Source organism: Penaeus monodon, chromosome 7, assembly GCF_015228065.2.
Source record: "Penaeus monodon isolate SGIC_2016 chromosome 7, NSTDA_Pmon_1, whole genome shotgun sequence".
NCBI lineage: Eukaryota > Metazoa > Arthropoda > Malacostraca > Decapoda > Penaeidae > Penaeus > Penaeus monodon.
In genome coordinates, this window is record NC_051392.1 from 53,510,986 (window position 1) to 53,530,653 (window position 19,668).

The following is a 19,668-nucleotide window of genomic DNA, read 5'->3' on the forward strand; positions in this document are numbered from 1 at the left end:
GAGAGAGAGAGAGAGAGAGAGAGAGAGAGAGAGAGAGAGAGAGAGAGAGAGAGAGAGAGAGAGAGAGAGAGAGAGAGAGAGAGAGAGAGAGAGAGAGAGAGAGAGAAGAGAGAGAGAGAGAGAGAATGTTTAGTACCATTTAATACATTCACTATACTTTTTTCGCAATCTATAACAGAGATAGGCAATTGCTTTATGATACCCGACAACTCAAGTTAAGAAGAGAATAATCAAGCATTTAAGCAATTTTGCAGCGCGAGCGAGAAGCGTTAGTAGCCGGTATAAAAATAGTGTTTATGACGCAGCTCGTTTCTATTTTGTTTTGTTTACATCCTTAGACGCGAGGTCACCCGGGCATTAAATCCGGCTTACAAAATACAATATCATTTACTATTTTTGTCGTTTTCAAATAAAATAACTATACTGAATAAACTAAATTAACGATTGATATCTGGAAATTATCTGTCATTGAAGCGTAAAGTCATATTAAATGTTCGCCAAAAATGAGTACGAATCATTACTCAAGCCGCATTTAGTAACCGGTCGCGTCTCGGTCGCGAACAAGGAGAGGAATAGAGCTACTAAAGAATCCATAGTAATTAACCATTAGCGATGGGAGTACCAGCCTTCTTCCGATGGCTCTCCAGAAAATATCCATCGGTGATCATAGAATGCGTGGAAGAAAGGGTAAGGAGGATAGATAAGAGGAGAGAAGGTGAAAGTAGTCTTGTGAATTTTAGGAGACGCTACTCGTGTCCGATGTTTACATGTGATCCATGAAATTATGTTTAAATCTGTATTTCGAGGATTCTTGTTTTGAATATATAGATATTCAGTGATTATGAAGATATATCATTATATTCTGAAGTACTTTTTTGTGTGTGTAGGTTTCCGGCATAGAAATCCCGATTGTTTGCAGAAATTAATTGGAAAGTATAACCATTACATCAAGATCTAAGGTGCATATGACAAAATTTTTCAAATATGCTCCTTAGGATTGTGCCATTAGAAACCCCCAAAATCTATTTCTTGTTTCCAGCAATACAACACAGACGATGGACAGACAGTTCCACAGGACACATCCAAACCAAATCCCAATGGCATCGAATTTGACAACTTGTACTTGGACATGAATGGTATTATTCATCCATGTACTCATCCAGAAGATAAACCAGCACCAAAAAATGAGGATGAAATGATGGTTGCCATTTTTGAGGTAAGTTTTTGGTATCCATTAAGGTACATATAGTATCAATCAGGATTTAATTAAAGAAATGTATGGAGTGGTCACTTTGACAAAAACTAAGGTTAATTTTCCGAAAATGACAACCGGGTCTTCCCTGACAATATTTATATCATCAGATTTGTTTTCGTGAGATGAGAATGAATCTGATGATATTTTCAGTTGCATTCTCCAGCCGACAATCTTGATGTGATTTGATAAGTCCCGATAGTAGGGGTGGGCATGAAGTAGATCAGGGAAATTATGGGGTAAAACAGGCTGCAATAAGAAGAAAAGAGAACATAAATGTGTAAAACAAGCACAAAAAACGCTTAAAATTGGACAATGAAACTCTACGGACGTCGCCGCCATCTTTCAAACTCTACGCACTGATGCGCCAACTTTCGAAAAACTCTACGGGAACCAAACCCATCATTTGACAAAAATTATGGGATTTCACATAATCCAGATCCCCCGTGGTAATCGTACAATGTGTATAAGATGTGGATAATTCTATTTCTGTTACAGGATGTGGATAATTCTATTTCGGTTACCAGTGGACCACGTGGCTGTTTTCCACGTGGATCCAAATGTCACAAATAAGAACCACCCGCTCAGCGAGGGCGGAGGTCACATTTTATATCTGACCTCGTTTGACCGGGAGTTCGTGCTAAGCTACCACCGCGCTAAGGTCAGCTCCGCCCTCTCTCCGGGCAGCTGACCGTGACCTCTGCGCGGCCCAATAACCCGTATAACTAAACATGTCGTGTTCTTATACTGCGTGGTGTCAACTCTCAGAAATAAAGAGTCAAGCCGAATACCAGTATCAATACCCCTGCAAGCCAATGTAATTGGGTTCTATACCCGTTATAATGTGTTCTAACCAATAAACCAACCAAACCTTATTCCTGTGGGATTATACACTATGATCTATAAATTCCCTAGGCAGGGGGCTATGCCCCTTGGACCCCCGTGGTATTATATACGCCAAGCATGCCGAACACGTAAATGAGGAACAATAAAAGGAAAAGAATGCATTACATACATGAAATCGAGAAAACGGATGCTGAAAATGACAAAATATTTGTTTTCACGAGTGCTTAGCAATACAAGGACTACCTGGTAATGAGTTCCGCGTCACATTTGTTTTGATTCTCGCGAAGTAAATATGGAAGGAACTTAGAAAACGAAGGGGCGATCTTCACTCTTGTCTGTCCTATATCTCTTATTTTTGATTTGCACACGTTTTGCCATAGATGAAAAGGGTCTTAGTTTTCGTCAAGGTAACCACTCCACACACTTATTTTACTGTACGCTTGGTTGACATGCAAGAAAATTTTTCTAAAACTACGACACTATTCATCTATGGCAAAAAGTGCACAGATAGAAAATAAAGGAGATAGACGACAGAGAAGAGAGAAGATCGACCCATCATTTTCTAAGTACCCATCATGTTTACCTTTCAAGTAATAAAATAAATGTGACCACGTAATTGTGATCTGTCAAGTAGTTCCCATAGTACTTTACAATTGAGAGAATGATTATTTTGTAATTACCAATGTCTGTTTTTCCTTCTTCATGTATTTAATGTATTCCATTATTTTCATTATACTTCTCTTATGTGTTTTGGTAATTAGTTACACTATTTTGTAAGCATGTGTATTTTAGCCACCGTGAGCCTTGATAGGCCATGCTATGTCATACCATGACAAATGATAGTGAGATGTTTGGTTTTAATTCCAGGTAATTTTTAAAGCCATATATGCATGGATATGCAGAAGAATTAGAAATTGGTACCTATTACATGTTGATGCACTTTGATATATGAGCCTATCAAGTATCCCAAATGTTGAAAAAAGTGATTAGAAACCAAGCAATTCAGACCATACATGAAAGCACTTATTATACCACAGGGTCCACAGGGCAGAACCCCCTGGCTAGACACATATTTTACCACAGGGATCCAGGGAATATATAGATCATAGTGCATGTATCTCACGGGGTTTGGTTTAGGTTAGTTTATTAGTTACAACATGTTATGTGATTACCACAGGGGATTTGGAATATGTGAAATTTTACCGAATGAGGGGTTTAATCCCTGTAGAGTTTTTTGAAGGTTGGCACTTTGGTCATAGACTTAAGCCAACTCCAACAGGTAACAGAAACCTCTGGTGATTTCTTGCAATGGCCAGGCACTGACCACAGGAGTCACATGAAGCAGAACTTCCCACTCCTGTACTCTGGGGCGTCGCTGCATGTACAGCTGTGCTCAGTAGACCAAGTAGTATATTAGTAGTAAAATTGACCCGTCAGTAATGGGTTAATAATTTGCTGGGGACATCCGAAGAGTTTCATTAACCAGTTTTAAAATTTTTTTTGTGCTGGTTTTATGCATTTTTGTTCTCAGTTCTTATTTCAGCCTGTTTTTCCCCTGCAATTTCCCTGATCTACTTCATGCCCTCCCCTGCTATTAGAACTTATCATATCACATAAAGATTGTCCATTGGTGAATGTGATGGAAATGATCAGCAGATTTGTTCTCATAAAACAAGAATAAATTTGATGATATATACGTATATAATATCTTGAAAGACTCGATTGTCACAGTAATAAAAATTAACCAAATGATATATGGGGTAAGTTTAAAAATGACATCGAACACTAATTTCCTTGTTTTTCTGTAAGCTGTCATCATGTTTTGAATGACTCTAGTGCTGATTCTGGTTGCAAACAAAGCACAGCTACAATATTGGCCCCAGTAACTATGACGGTTGTGATAAGTATCAGGGAAATTGTGTGGTAAAAGCAAGTGATCGAAGTAAATCTTTCAGTAATTTAGTTTATGCAAAACACATTAATTGTAAATAGGGGTTTGATTAAGTTTACCAAGAGCAACACACAGAGATAGAGGGAAATGGACACCACTATCTTATAGAGCATAAAAAGTAGAGTAATAAACAGCACAGGTATAGCTGCTTTGGCATCATATTTAAAATGATGAAAATATCTGCTGCATATCACTGCAAAGTCCACAACACCCAGAAAGTTTTTCATGTATTACAATCAGGATAACAGTAAAAAAAAAGAAAGAGTGTATGAAGTGCTTACCTTAATGAAAACTAAGACACTTTTCATCTGTGCCAAAAGGTGTGCATACTGAAAATGAAGGAGATATATGACAAGAGAGAAGATCGAGCCATCTTTTTCTGTCTCCATTGTGCTTACCTGGCGAGGATCTGGGTCTTGTGTCAGTAATTTCTTACCTCGACCAGTAAATCTCTAATGGGCAGGGGGTGAGTCATCAAAATCCTATTTGTCACTGTTGGCTGGAATTGCGACCACTATCCACTGTTCATTTTCGTTAATATCATGATATCTTGCATATTATAGGTGACACAGCACCTTATTTACCATGATGGAACTGATTTAAATTTCATTTGATGTCCCTTGGGTCCATCTTGTACTGTGACATAATTATCTATTACAATGCTCTGGTTGCTGGTGTCTATTGTGATGTCATGTTAAGTACATGTTCAGTTAATGTAGAGGACATGGAATTTTAATAAACAATGCTTATAAAATGGATAAACATTATGCAAAATATTCAAGGACAAATTTAAACTACAAGAAGACATATTTATGTCACAATATTAAATTAAAGGTGCCAAAATTTGTTGCAGAGAGACCAAGTTCCCTTCTTTGCTTTGCCATTGATAGGTAATTCCAAATTGATTATCATTCTTTGTCTCCAAACATTATAAAATGCCATTACATTTTATTAATATAATTAATTTCTCTATTTTATACACATTTTATGCTCTATAAAATTTGGGGCGACATCACTGTATGGGGCAATGTTACGTGATTCGCCAATTTAGTTGGGTACAGAAGCCATGTTGTTATGATTGCACACAGTATTTGAACCTGTGAAATGTTTTGTTATTAGTGTGGTTTTTCACCAAAAACAATACAGGGATAAAATTGAAACCCTTACTGAATTAAAAACATTAGGGTACCAAGTACAAGCAACAGTAGTGCAAATTTGATATCAAACCACACAGCTACACCTTTTTATTGTTGTGGCAGCAGAGCTCTACCCGTCCTCTGGTTAAGTTAGGTATTTCTTTATTGTTATTTTTGTATAATAAATGACCACACTGGCTAGGGAAATACAGGGTTTGGAAGGGGGTTCAGGGGCATAGTTCCAGAGTTAGGATTTTTTTTATTTTTTTACAGCCAGAAGTACAGCAAGTTAAACTCAGTGATCAGTTCTGGGATCATAGCCTTTGGTTTAGGAAGGTACTTGAGTTCATATCGCTATCTTTGCTGTATTTTATTCATTTAGGCTGAGGTTCTTACACTCACTTGTGCTGCTTCATTATGTTGACTTATCCAAGGCAAAATCTTTGCTTCGATTTTTCTTTTTTCCACACTCTTTTTTATGTGAAATTAAATTCTTAGCTTGGGTTTTTATTATTACACTTTTGAGTATTTCACCTCCTCTAGAATTACCACAATTCCTATTGGCTCCATTTACTTCCCTTACCTACATCATCCACTACAAAGTTGTTAGATTATTTCATTGCTCCCTTGATTTTATAATATTTTCTCTCAATGCTGGAACAGTACATATTGTAGAGCACCTGGAAATTTTGAGTTTTACAACCTCTCTACTACTTGTATTATTAGTTTCTGAAGAAAATGCTAAAGAAGAAAATTATCTTAGAATGTTATATGTGTTATGGCAGGTTCTACTCTTCAGTGTTAGGTGTCATTCCAGTAAAATAAGCTGTTAGGACAGAGCTGGTGCATTTATGAAACTTATCTTTTATATACTTCTGCAGATAATAAATAAACAGTATTGAATATGTAAAATTTTGTCTGCCTTAAAGGATTTGGTAATGCAAGAGTAGTAATATCAGAATATCAAGTATTTACAGTTATAAAATATCAAAATATCAAGTATTTGAAATAATAAAATATCAGAATATCAAGTACTTTACAATAATAAGATACCAGAATATTAACTATTTAAAATTCTTATAATGTGCAAAGCTTTGTGTCTGCCCCATATTATGGGTAAAAGGGGCCTGGAGAATTGTAAGGGAATTTTAAAATGTTGTATGTTACTGTGATTTTTTTTTCAGTAATTTTAAAACATATTACTATATATCACATGCCTCTAATGTGCTAGTTATGAAAGCCAACACATAGCATGAAATATATGTATTATGAATCACACAGCAGCAGGTATATGATGTGTATAGATAATTTGATAATTGATTGAAAATGGAGATCAGATTGCAATCTATATGAACTCCATGACTGTAATGTTATTTTAGATTTTAATTTAGATAGGATTCTATATTTCGTCAGATCGCACATTGTCTGCCAAGGAGGACAAACTATTTGTATTGCAAGTAACATTGCAAATATAGTGTAGATAGACATGTTTGGTATGTGGTGGCAGGAAAATTATATATTTAAAAAAATTGTGAGTTATATGGTGTTAATCATTGTTTTTTGAAGTTACGGGATTATGAAAAAGTTATTGAATGTATTCAAATATATAAAACCATCATAGCAGATTGGAGTAGTTATTATTTGGAAGTAACAAAATTGGCTTCAAATTCAAATTTCAATATAAACACCATCAGTATAATAGTGACCAAGAGCTCAACCAAGGTATGGGTCTTTGAGGATATTGAGCAGATGACAAGAAAAATCATGGTGCTAGTGCTTGACACTGACTGCTGGCCAGACAAGCTCATATACCCAATGAATTGGATAAACTGAAGATCATCATAGCAATAGCAAAACACACATTAACCCATTGCCGACGGGTGGCATGTACGCACATGCCATGGCATGGCGGGACCATCTGCCGGGGGCACGTATGCATATGCCATAGAGTATGCATGGACATGCCATGAGTTTTTTTTTTTTGTTACAATCACGGCAAAAGATTATTTTTTTACCAGTAAAAGTGTGATTAAGTCGGTTTTAACACTTTCTCATTTTTACCATGCAACAAAAAAAAAAATGCAACAAACCGACGATTTCAACTCCATGATGCCGCACACTGCTTATTTTATTCAGACTATAGACCGAATAATGATCAACTATGGAGTCTATATAACAACAAAAATACCCTTCAGTCTCGATTTATCAGGAAGTTTGGCAAGTAGAGACTTTAAAAAATAATGAAAACTGAAAATACAACATATCTTCGTAGTATTACGAAGAAACGGCATGGGATGTTGGTATTTGGCATAAGTGGTCGTGCATGCTAGGGCGACAATATAAGCCCCTGGCAGCGAGGCCCCGGACTCTATGAATGCTACCCGTCAGTTATGGGTTAAAAGGTCATGGGAGTGTACACCATTTGTGTACCCATATAGTCACATAGGATATGGAAAACCTGTTGTTTTACTTTAAGAGGTGTGTGTGTGTGTGTGTGTGTGTGTGTGTGTGTGTGTGTTTTTACATTTATTTTATTTTGGGCATAGCTTGTGTATCAGGCAAAATACAATTCACTCCTCCATAACATTTTCTTGTTAGCAACTTGCCTATACCACCCCTCAGGTGGGGGAAAAGAAGGACCTATCCCAGGTATTGGCAGATAAACAGATTATGCTATACAGCAAACAAAAACAGACCTTAGTCAATGGGTAATTAAGAAAATAATGTCCAGTGATACAAGTCCCATCTAAATTTATCTGATAGTAACCGAGAAACTAGAAAAAGAAATGTACTTTTGAAGTTTAGAGTTATCAACATTCCTTTGACAACTCCCCACTATTTTTGTCTAAAGTTCTATCATCATCATCATCATCATCATCATCATCATCATCATCATCATCATCATCATCATCATCATCATCATCATCATCATCATCATCATCATCATCATCATCATCATCATCATCATCATCATCATCACCATCATTTGGTTTCAGGTGATCTTGAAGAGACCATACAGTTTGGCTTGTACTTCTTTTCCTTTCATTTTTATCTTTCCTGCTGCAGCATCCTTACTCTTGACTTCTGTAGCCTATCAAGTAATAAACGACAATAAAATCAATTTAATCATAATCAAACTGAGATGACTCATAGATTGACCAAACTTCCCCCTGAAATTTGGGGAATATTTAGTCCTCCCATTGTCCTGTGTATACTTTCAAGAGTAATGTATGTGTAATGCATTATATATTGGGGAGGTGGAAGGGGTCAGCAAACAACTGGAATATTTTGATGTTTTAGCCCATTGCCGATGGGTGGCATGTACGCACATGCCATGGCATGGCGGGACCATCTGCCAGGGGCATGTACGCACATGCCATGGTGTATCTATGAACATGCCATGAGTTTTTTTTTTTTTTTTTTTTTTTTTACAATCACGGCAAAAGATTATTTTTATGCCACTGAAAATGTGATTAAGTTGGTTTTAACACTTTCTCATTTTTACCATGCATCAGGGGGGGGGGGGGGAAACACAACAAACCAACGATTTCAACTCCATGATGCCACACACTGCTTATTTTATTCGGACTATAGACCGAATAATGATCAACGATGGAGTCTATATAACAACAAAGTATCCTTCAGTCTCAATTTATCAGGAAGTATGGCAAGTAGAGACTTTAGAAAATAATGAAAACTGAAAATACAACATATCTTCGTAATATTACGAAGAAACGGCATGGCATGCTTGTATTTGGCATGAGTGGTTGCACATGATCGGGCGACGATATAAGCCCCCGGCAGCGAGGCCTGGGCCTCTATAAATACTACCCGTCAGAAATGGGTTAATTATATTCATTAAAAAAAAAAAAAAGACCAGACAGTGCCAATAACACCACCAACCATTTCTTTCCAGTGCATAGACCGCCTGTTTACTATTGTACGGCCTCGCAAAGTGCTCTACATGGCTATCGATGGTGTGGCCCCCAGAGCCAAAATGAACCAGCAGAGGTCAAGGCGTTTCCGTGCCTCCAAGGAAGCTGAGGAGAAGGCAGCAAAGGTGAAGAGCCTGAGGCAGGAGCTCTTGTCAAAGGGTATGGCTTTCAAGCATTTATTTTGCATATTATTATTTCTTATTAATAAAGTAGTTGTATTAGGTTCCTCTCCTTTAGGCTTGTTCCCCTTCATGTTTTGTTCCTTTTTTATTTTTATTATTATTATTTTTATTTTTTTATTTTTTATGTAAATTAGTTTTAAAGGTAGTACTTTGAATAGATTGACATTTAATTAAGAAATCCATGATTTCCCACCCATACTTTCACACTCCCTCCTCCTTTCTTTTTCTCACTTATTTACTCACCATTTTCCATATCTTTGGCAGGCTTCAAACTCCCCCCAGAGAAGCCCAAGGAATCCCACTTCGACTCCAATTGCATCACTCCTGGAACCCCATTCATGGAGAGGCTTTCAAAATGCCTTCACTATTACATTCATGATCGGTTAAATAATGACCCAGGCTGGAGGAAGATTAAGGTTGGTGTTCTAAATGATCTCCTGGCAATATTTTAAGAATTTCAGTATATTACGTAGTATATTAGAACCTGTAACATCTTGAACAGTAGGTGGATAAAACGTTGAAAAGGAAATCATCAAGTTTTTTTAATATGTATCAAAGCTTTTTGTTATTACCTCCAAAAACAGGTTATACTCTCAGATGCAAATGTGCCAGGTGAGGGAGAACACAAGATCATGGACTTTATCCGGCGTCAGCGAGCACAGCCAGACCATGACCCCAATACCCAACATGTCCTTTGTGGGGCTGATGCCGATCTCATTATGTTGGGACTGGCAACACACGAGGCCAACTTCACCATCATCCGAGAGGAGTTCAAGCCCAACAAACCCAAGCCATGTGATCTCTGTGGACAGCTTGGTAGGTGACTGGAAGAGAGCCTTTAGGTCTTTTAGGGTGGGGTGGGTAAGGAGGGGATGGAAGAGATTGGTATTTGCATTCCTGTAATTGCTTGAAACAATATTTTTGTTTTCCACTATTGTAGTGAGAAGCAACATGTGGATAAAGAAATTGTATCATAGGTTCAGAATGAGTTTATTATTTCCCTAGATCTTTACTTTTATCACGTATCACTGATGGTAATGTCTTTATTGAATGATTATAGATAATGGTGTCAATAATGGATTTTTGTGTCTTTAAGAAGCCAGATACCACTTATAACAATTGCAACATATAACTTCCAAGATCTGCACATTTCATGATAAATTTTAACCTGTTGGATCTGGGTCCTTTATGGCAAGCACATGGGCCAAAATTTGGGCTTTAGGACTAGTTGAGTGTTGATCCCAGGTGTGCAGCTTATAAGCTGCACACCTGTTTAAGAACCATAAGTATTTCTTTCTTATTTCTGTTTTTATTTTATATATTCATATTCAATTTTTCTAAACACAGCACTGCTGGTCAGGGGAGGTAGGAACAGGTTACAGCACATGGAAATAGTGTCTGCCGTAGAGAAGGCACCCTTCTAGGCATGGCTCAAGGGCCGGTCACATTATTCTATTCTGTCCAGGGATCCCGTTGCAGAACTGGATGCTTCCCTTGCTGTAAACGGATCCGAGATGAAAATCCCTCCGCAGCGCGAAAGCGCTCTGTCGGTATCTCATCCCTGCCTAGAGCTGAAATATATTGCCGAAACAAAAACTATAATATAATTATTGGTAAACTCGTTACTTAGAATCTTAAAAATTTATATTATATATCATGATAAAAACAAACTTAATTATTAGACACAAAGATATATTGCATCGAACAATGATGTCTCATTAAATGTTTATATATAATTCGTATAAACTTTCATTTGACTAACAAACATAAACATCAATCCACTTCGACACGCCAAAAGCATGGAGCTCTCTTCAGAAATTATTTACGCCTTGTTGGATAAAGTGAGAGTCAAAGAGCCATTGTGGAACACTATTCGTAAGGATTATAAAAGTAAGAATGTGAAAAGAATATTAATGGATGAAGTAAGCTACGATAAGCCAAGCACATCAACTCTCCACAAATATGCATATTTCATTTTTCCTGATCCTATTATCTAAGATATAGGTAAATCTTAAATATAGGTAAAATCTTATTTTAGTAATGGTATGCAGCAGTAAGCCATATCATATTACTGTCCGAAGGGATACTGAATGTAGTGTGACCAATCCCTCTCTGTAGCTGACCAGACGTCGGCGATCCTATCTGGGGATCCTAGGACAGAATAGACTAGTGTGACCTTCAGATGATACATTCCACACTCTTTTACTGTTGGAAATATTGCAAGAGCCCCTTCCTACAGGCCCACTGTATCATATTTCCTTCAAGAACTTTCTGTACTCATGGCAAGACATCCTAGTCACTGGCCACTCAACATCATTATCTTATGATAAAATGTTTTTGTCACAAGAGCCCTTAGCCAAATTTTTTCATGAAGAGATGTCCCCTTCACTTGGATCCAATGGGTTAAAAGCAAATTTGTAAACATGTATATTTATTTGTAGTTTATAAATAGCAATGCTTCTTTTATTATAATCATCCTATTTACTTGAAGCCACAACAATATCAGTTATACATATGTAAATCTCCCTGACTTTGCTCAAGGTCATGAGATGCAAGAGTGTGTTGGGATTCCTGATGGCATGGAAGACGTATCAGAGAAGGTATATGAGGAAGTCAAGTTTATCTTCGTCCGGCTCAACGTGCTGAGGGAATACCTAGAAAGGGAGCTTGCCATGCCCTGCCTACCCTTTGAGTATAACTTTGATCGTGCCATAGATGACTGGGTCTTCATGTGCTTCTTCGTGGGTAAGTTAGTCTTTTTTTATGCTGCAGAATAGATTGCTTGAATAAGGAGAATAAAGAGCTAGAAATATATTGGTACAGAACCCATGGGGGCACTTGCTTTCCTCTTGTTTCATGTTACATAATGTAACATGCAAATAGCAAAGTAAGAGATAGATTTTGTCTTCGTAGTCTTTGATTTAGGTCATGAAAGTGATGTAGGCCTACTAATGTATCAGAAATTTCTTGGAGTCACTAATTCTGGTGACTCAATTTGCTTTAGCTTGTCTCGACGCCTATAGCCGTACCTGGCATGATAAGTCATTTTGTATGACAGTTATAGGCATGGCGTGGCCAATACAGGTTAATTTTATTAATTTTTCTCTCCTTCAAATGGCTTTATTTGATGTTACATCTTACTAATTTATTTGTTATTCTCTCACTTTTTTTTCAGGAAATGATTTCCTTCCTCATCTGCCCTCACTAGAAATCAGAGAAAATGCAATTGACCGTCTAGTTCGTCTTTACAAAGACTGTTGTTACAAAACTGGTGTAAGTTTATTCTTTCTTTTATTCTTTCCTTTTTATTGCATTTGATACAGTTCCTGCTTAAGGGTAATATGGTTTTGTGAAAAAAAATAAATAAATATATAATAATGTATGGCATAACCTCCTTCAGTTGTTCTACATGTAATGTTTTATTTAACCCAATGTCAGTCTGTTTATGTACAAACAGATGGCTCCACGTGTGCTCAGCCAGCAGTTGGCCCTAGTGACTGATCCTGATTTTCCCATTCTTTGAATAGCCAGGATTATTATTATTATTATTATTATTATTATTATTATTATTATTATTATTAGGTGTTGAGCCCCCAGCAGCCTTATTGCCAGGCCCAGCCATATAAAGGCAACAAATTTTCATCTTTCATTATAAGTAGTTTTTATTGTATACCTGAAATTTACACACCAAGAAATGTAAGTCAAGAGCTAGTATATATCATAGTAATCAAACAGCAGAGTTTCAAAGGACAGATACATAAGAAATATGCTCATACACTAGATAAGAAAGAAAGAGAGGCTTTGCTTTATTGCAGCCACTTATGCCTGACCTATTTTCTTTGAAAAGCCATCATTGTAATAAATTGGGCCTTGGGGTCAACAGAATTATAATAACCATAATTTCAGCATTAACAGTATTGATATTAATAGCATTATATAAAAGGCAAGGGTAAGTCTAATACTAATTGAATCCTTCTTTTGCTAAGCACTTGAAGAGCCATCTGTGTGTAAACTACTCAAACAAGCCTACAGTAGACATTACATGCTCCTAGTGGTAATGATTTAAAGAAGTTATTTATACCTAAAAGCAAATTAAAACTTAAACCTGAAGTGCAATTAGTTTCAAATAGATTATTAAATGACCATCTCTTTTTTACTAGGGCTGGTTAACAGACAGCGGAACAGCTGACATGTCACGTGTGCAGATGATCATGCAAAACCTTGGTAAAGTGGAGGATGAGATCTTCAGAGACAGGCAGAGGAGGGAACTGGACTTCAGGGCCCGAAACAAGACGAAGAGGAGACAGGAGAGAATTGAAAAGGAAGCTGCAAACATGTTCAGAGTGAGTACTACTCATCAAGTTTCTCTAAAAATGTCTCGTATATTATGACTTGTCACAAGCATTTTTTGACAATGTAAAGAGAGAGTAAGAATAAGAAGTAAATAGGTGAATGAGATAAAAATGGAATGAGCATCTTAAGAAGCTTATGGAAGTCGAGTTTAGACACCTTGCATACTCTATCACATAATATCTCCAATAGGATGTGAGTGGACAAGGAGCTTTGGGTGTCATGAGAGCAGGAGAAGTGTCTGTCGCTTCAGGAGCTAAGGGAATGATCATGCAGCAACGACTCACCAACATGGATGCCAAGGGGTAAGTACATACATACATACATACATACATACATACATACATACACACACATACATACACACACATACATACACACGCACGTACATACACGCACACGTACACACATATATATACACACACATATATATACACACACATATATATACACACACATATATATATACACACACATATATATACACACACACATATATATATATATACACACATATATATACACACACACACACATGTATACACCACACACATGTATACACCACGAACACACACACCCACACACACACCACATGTATACACACACACACACACACCACAAACACCACATGTATAACACACACAGCACCACACACACACACACACACACACACACACACACACACACACCACACACACACACACACACACACACACACACACACACCACACACACACACACACACACCACACACACACACACACACTCACATAACACATCACTACCCCTCTCTCTCTCTCTCTCTCTCTCTCTTCTCTCTCTCTCTCTCTCTCTCTCTCTCTCTCTCTCTCTCTCCTTTTTTTCTTTCTTTCTGTCTTTCTTTCTTTTTTCTTTTTCAATAGCCAAAATTATAGTCATTGGGAAAAATATGTTTCCTATGCTTCTCTTTTCTCACCCACACATGACAATTGATGTCCTTCAAAGTCATGGCTAGACCATCCTTTATGTGTTTGAGCCTCCTCCATGTTATGGGCATTATTGGGTTGTTTCCTTGTTTACCCCTAGTTGTGGTCATTGAGGAGAAACATCCTATCAAAAGTAGACCTAAAGCCTCTTTTTAGTCATTTCTGCTTGAGCTGAGATTGTGGAGAATAGGGTAAATTTATGTTTCCCACACTCCTAATTTTTTGCTTGAGCAATTGAACCTTTAGGGGCCAGGAAGGTATATATACATACCATATCCATGCAAAAAAAATTTCACTTCAAAAATTATGTTCATTATAGCTGGGACACTCATATCATCATTAGAAAATCGATCAAGGAAATAGTTAACAAAGAATCATATGATGTCTCACACTGGCCATTTACTGTGGTTATTAACCCAAAACAATAATTAGGTAAAAAAGATATAGCCACTAAACATAGACATGAAAAAAGTTGTAGATATATCATTTAAAGCACCTAGGAAAGAAGCAGAGGAATAGGTAACAGGCTATTTGAGTGGTGAGGTGCAAGGCAAGCAGTCTGTGAATGCACATGTTTAGCTTTCAGCTTAAAAAATGGCATTCCTAGAAAACAGCTTACACATGCCTGTAGAAATGCATGCTCAGAAATATTTGAAAAATACAATCTCTCTCCCTCTCTCTCTCTCTCTCTCTCTCTCTCTCTCTCTCTCTCTCTCTCTCTCTCTCCTCTCTCCCTCTCTCTCTCTCTCTCTCTCTCTCTCCCTCTCTCTCTCTCTCCCTCCCCTCTCTCTCTCTCTCCCTCTCCCTCTCCCTCTCTCTCCCTCTCTCTCCCTCTCTCTCCCTCTCTCTCCCTCTCTCTCCCTCTCTCTCAAAAACAAAACTTGTCTAATATTAAATATAAATTATTCTCTTAACTATTTCAATCACAGACAGGGGCGTGGACAGAAGAGATCCAATGACCAAATGGACAGTGACAGTGAGGAGGAGACCCCAGATGAAGTGCGCTTGTACGAAGAGGGTGCAAAGGATCGGTACTATGAATCAAAATTCGAAGTCTCGTCTGATAATCATGCATTCAGGAAAAAGGTTGCCAATGAATATGCACGTGGTCTCTGCTGGGTGTTAAAGTAAGTAGACATTTTTGAAACTTGTTAAGTTTTATAATGAATATGATCTTCAAATATGTTCAAACTGTTATGAGTGGAATTAAAGCTGATTTCTGATTCTCACATACAGATACTACTACCAAGGATGTGTATCATGGGACTGGTACTTCCCCTTCCACTATGCACCATTTGCTTCTGACTTTTCCAACTGTGCAACTGCCAACATTACCTTTGATCATGGAGAACCCTTTAATCCACTGGAGCAGTTGATGGGTGTGTTCCCAGCTGCAAGTCGAGCTCATGTGCCTGAGCCATGGGGAAAACTTATGTATGACCCAGAGTCTGTCATCATTGACTTCTACCCAGAAGACTTCAAGATCGACCTGAATGGAAAGAAGTTTGCTTGGCAGGGGGTAGCCCTACTCCCATTTGTGGATGAGAAAAGGTGCCTTTTTTTGTGCAAGTTTAATGTTTTACATTGCAGAAATGTATTTGGATTTTTCCATATTATTTTTGATACTGAGAATTAATATTTCTTTTCTTAACAGATTAAAGAATGCCCTGAAGTCAGTGTATCATAAATTGACTCCAGAAGAAAAGTTGCGCAACAAAAGAGGTGATAGTTTCCTCTATGTCAGTGTGCAACACCAATCTTACAAACAGCTGACTGACTTGTATCGTATGGGGATGAGCTTTGACACTGAGGTATTTTTTGAGTTCTTGATAGAGTTATATCATAATCAAGTACATTTAGTTTCATTTGATGAAATTAGTAACTTTTTTTTTCTTTTTTTTCTTTTTTTCTTTGTTTTTTAAGTTCCACTTCCAGAGAAATTAAATTATCTAAAAATCCATCTTATATCATTAACAGGTTCCAATTGCTGGAGAAGACTTCCAAGGCATGCAGGGGACTGTGCTAATGGCTACCAATGTTGTCAAGCCAACTGGGTAAGCTTTTTGTTCAGAAGGGTGCTATTTTTTCTAGGGACTTGATATATGACCATAAGATAGTGGTTGTTGTGCAATGAATGAAGTGATTTTAACTTGTGACTGAAAATTAAGCCATGGACACTAGAGTGGTGTATATATACATGCCATTGTCTACTGTGAATTTGTTTATTAATACTGTTTACACATGGATGGTTCCACAGGAACTTGGTCACCAAGGAGACCTACCTGTCGCATTTTTTTCTCTTTTCCTTGATTTTTTTTTTCTTTTTTTCTTTTTCTCTTAGTCTTTTAATATCACAATATCAGTATCTGTTGTATCAGAGATAATATTTTTCCTGAAATTCAAGGAATGGGGACCTTAAATGATACTAAATGATTCCTTGGTAACTTAGCACTTGTGGAGCCATCTATGTGGAAGCCAACTTCACAAAACAAAACTTCATTGGACAGTTCACATACCTGGGTCAGTCTGGAGTAGAAGACTGGGGTTTGAAAGAATTTGGGTTACAGTTGCTTAAAGGGTTTGCATTGCAGAATTTGTTGCTAGATAATCATTTTTAAAGTTCACAGAACACACCATCTTTGAAGATTGAACAAAGAAAACATTCATATTTTCAAAACATTTCTTGTTACATTAATATTCCTTTCATATAAACTGTTTTCTGTATAAAAGCAAGCACATGAATTAATAATGAAAGTGTGGCGCTTAAGGACCATCCTGACTGACTCCTTCCTCTATTTGATATTTGATTTTTATTTAATCTTGTTTATTTATTTATTTATTTATTATTATTATTTATAAATATTATATATATATATATATATATATTTTTTTTTTTTTTTTTTTTTCTTTTTTTTTTTTTTTTTTCTTTTTCTTCTTCTTCTTCTCCAAGAGTCTTCCCTTATTTTTTGACAGTTAAGTCTTCAGCTACAGCTGACTGGAGTGCTTTTTCTATATGAGTTATATGTCAAGAAAAAGTTAATTTAACCCAATGGATCTGGGTGTCTTGTGCATGGAACAAAATTCAGGCATAATAGTTCAGCAGAGACTCCCAGTATGTATCTCTTAGGCCTGGTCCATGCAAACACTCGTGTCCAATATCAAGACTCTTTGCCTCCTCTTTGCAATGTTATTCTCCCCCATAATTCAATGCCCATATCTGTCATTTGATATGTTGTGTCAAGGTGATAATTGACTATTTTCCTTGAGCAGATTCCATATTGTCTCTGTGTAGACTACAACTTTGTGCAATAACAATAAGTTATGTCCATGGAGTCAGCACTCTTCCAGCCATGGCTCATGTATGGTGCATTCTGCCCTCGTTTATTTTTTACTCTTCCTAAATACCTACTTAGTGTAATCTTACACCAAGAACTGAGTACACATGGCAAGTCATTCCCATCACCCCAGCTTTCAAACAAATTTTTTCTGACTGCACATTCCTGTCACCTTGGGAGTCGGCCAGACTTGGGAATCCCCCCCAGATGTAAAATAAATGGTTACCCCCGTAAAGAACACTTTCTCTAATAAATTTAAAGGATGGGCATTGGGTACAGTGAGACACTGAGAGTTCTGTCCAGTCATATTACATACATTTTCCTCACAAATAATCAATAAATTGAACAATCAGGAGGAAGATATACACTTTTTTGATAGCCTATTGCACTATCTAGTGCTGGAATATTCTCTCTCTCTCTCTCTCTCTCTCTCTCTCTCTCTCTCTCTCTCTCTCTCTCTCTCTCTCTCTCTCTCTCTCTCTCTCTCTCTCTCTCAGTCTCTCTCTCTCTTTCTTATTCTTAAAAGTCTTTCTCAAACTGAAAGTATTATTAAGGAGTATTCCAAGAGGCCACAACTTTAAAATCTAAGAGATGATAAGTAGAAGGGACCTGTAAAAAGTTTTTAAAAGTTGAACTTCCAAAAGATTGGGATTGATATTTGCTATTATTATTAGTGTGTATCTACTAAGCAATCTTGAAAGGAACAGAACTATATTCATGAGAAAAAAATACTTGTATTTTTTATAATAAGAAAGACTTGCTACATCATTGAATTGGTAGCTTGTTTTAAGTTTATCCAAGATATAAATTCAATGTTTTTTCTCTCTCTTCCCTGCAGAGCTCTTCCATCTCCAGTTATAGGCTTGGAGGAACTTACAAACAACCATGTTGTGACGGTAAGGTACAGGGATCCAAAATACTCAGATGACTTCGTCTTCCCAGCCAGGAGATTGGAAGGAGCTAAAGAACCACCCCGTGTCTTGAAGCCAGAAGATTATCAAGGAGGCAACAGAAATTACCGCCCAGTGATCGGATTCAATCAGAACATGCCCCGCGCTTCACTCGGCATGTCCGGCCACAGGACTCTAGGGTAAGGGGTCTGTTTGTGTGAAGGGATTTCAGATATTTTCTATGGTAATATCCTGTGGTGTAAGAGAATCCATGTGTAAGGTATGCAAGTCTCTTTGAAGATTGAATTGTAAAGAGTGAATGTCTCTGTATTGCAGGATGTTATTCTAGACCTATCTGAAATGTATTTGGGAATGGTGCCCCAACTCTTTTAAATTTTGCAAGAAAACTTAAACACAGCCATACTAATGAACATAATGGGTTATTGTGAATCCTCCTTGATTATGAAGAGAAGGGAGAGTACAGTATGCACTGTGATATTATGGTGTGGATTTGAGTTTATAGTTGTGTTTAAAGTTTTCACATGTTCATCCATTGCCTTCTTCATTTCACATCATTTGAAGATATTAGGCTTTATCTTTGATTACTGTTTATTGGTAAAAGTTATTGACTGTTGACTGGCATATTTTTTTGTTCTTCTTTTTGTGTGATATGTGAATAGATGATCTCCTCTTGGTATGTTCTTCTCTGGTCATAAGTTCAAGCTGAGGATTATAAAGAATAGGCTTGAGGATATAAGAGTAACAAAGGAGCCAGCATGCAACTTACCATGCCGTCCTCCTGCAGCCACCACCTGCCGAATCTCCA

The 19,668-nt window shown here is 37.2% G+C and overlaps 1 protein-coding gene across 1 annotated transcript in view; it reads left to right on the top strand.

Moving 5' to 3' along the window:
• Positions 1-550: 550 nt before the first annotated feature.
• LOC119575463 (5'-3' exoribonuclease 2 homolog) overlaps positions 551-19,668 on the top strand; it is a gene marked incomplete at its 3' end in the record, with an annotated part of 19,853 nt that continues 735 nt past the window's right edge. Inside the window, 15 exon segments of the mRNA XM_037923104.1 lie at positions 551-687; positions 1,040-1,216; positions 9,102-9,279; positions 9,567-9,718; positions 9,887-10,118; positions 11,844-12,047; positions 12,478-12,575; positions 13,463-13,645; positions 13,845-13,957; positions 15,547-15,744; positions 15,854-16,168; positions 16,272-16,428; positions 16,595-16,671; positions 18,791-19,042; positions 19,648-19,668. The exon segment at positions 19,648-19,668 is cut by the window's right edge and continues 735 nt beyond it. Of these exon segments, the coding sequence (XP_037779032.1) occupies positions 613-687; positions 1,040-1,216; positions 9,102-9,279; positions 9,567-9,718; positions 9,887-10,118; positions 11,844-12,047; positions 12,478-12,575; positions 13,463-13,645; positions 13,845-13,957; positions 15,547-15,744; positions 15,854-16,168; positions 16,272-16,428; positions 16,595-16,671; positions 18,791-19,042; positions 19,648-19,668 (2,432 nt within the window).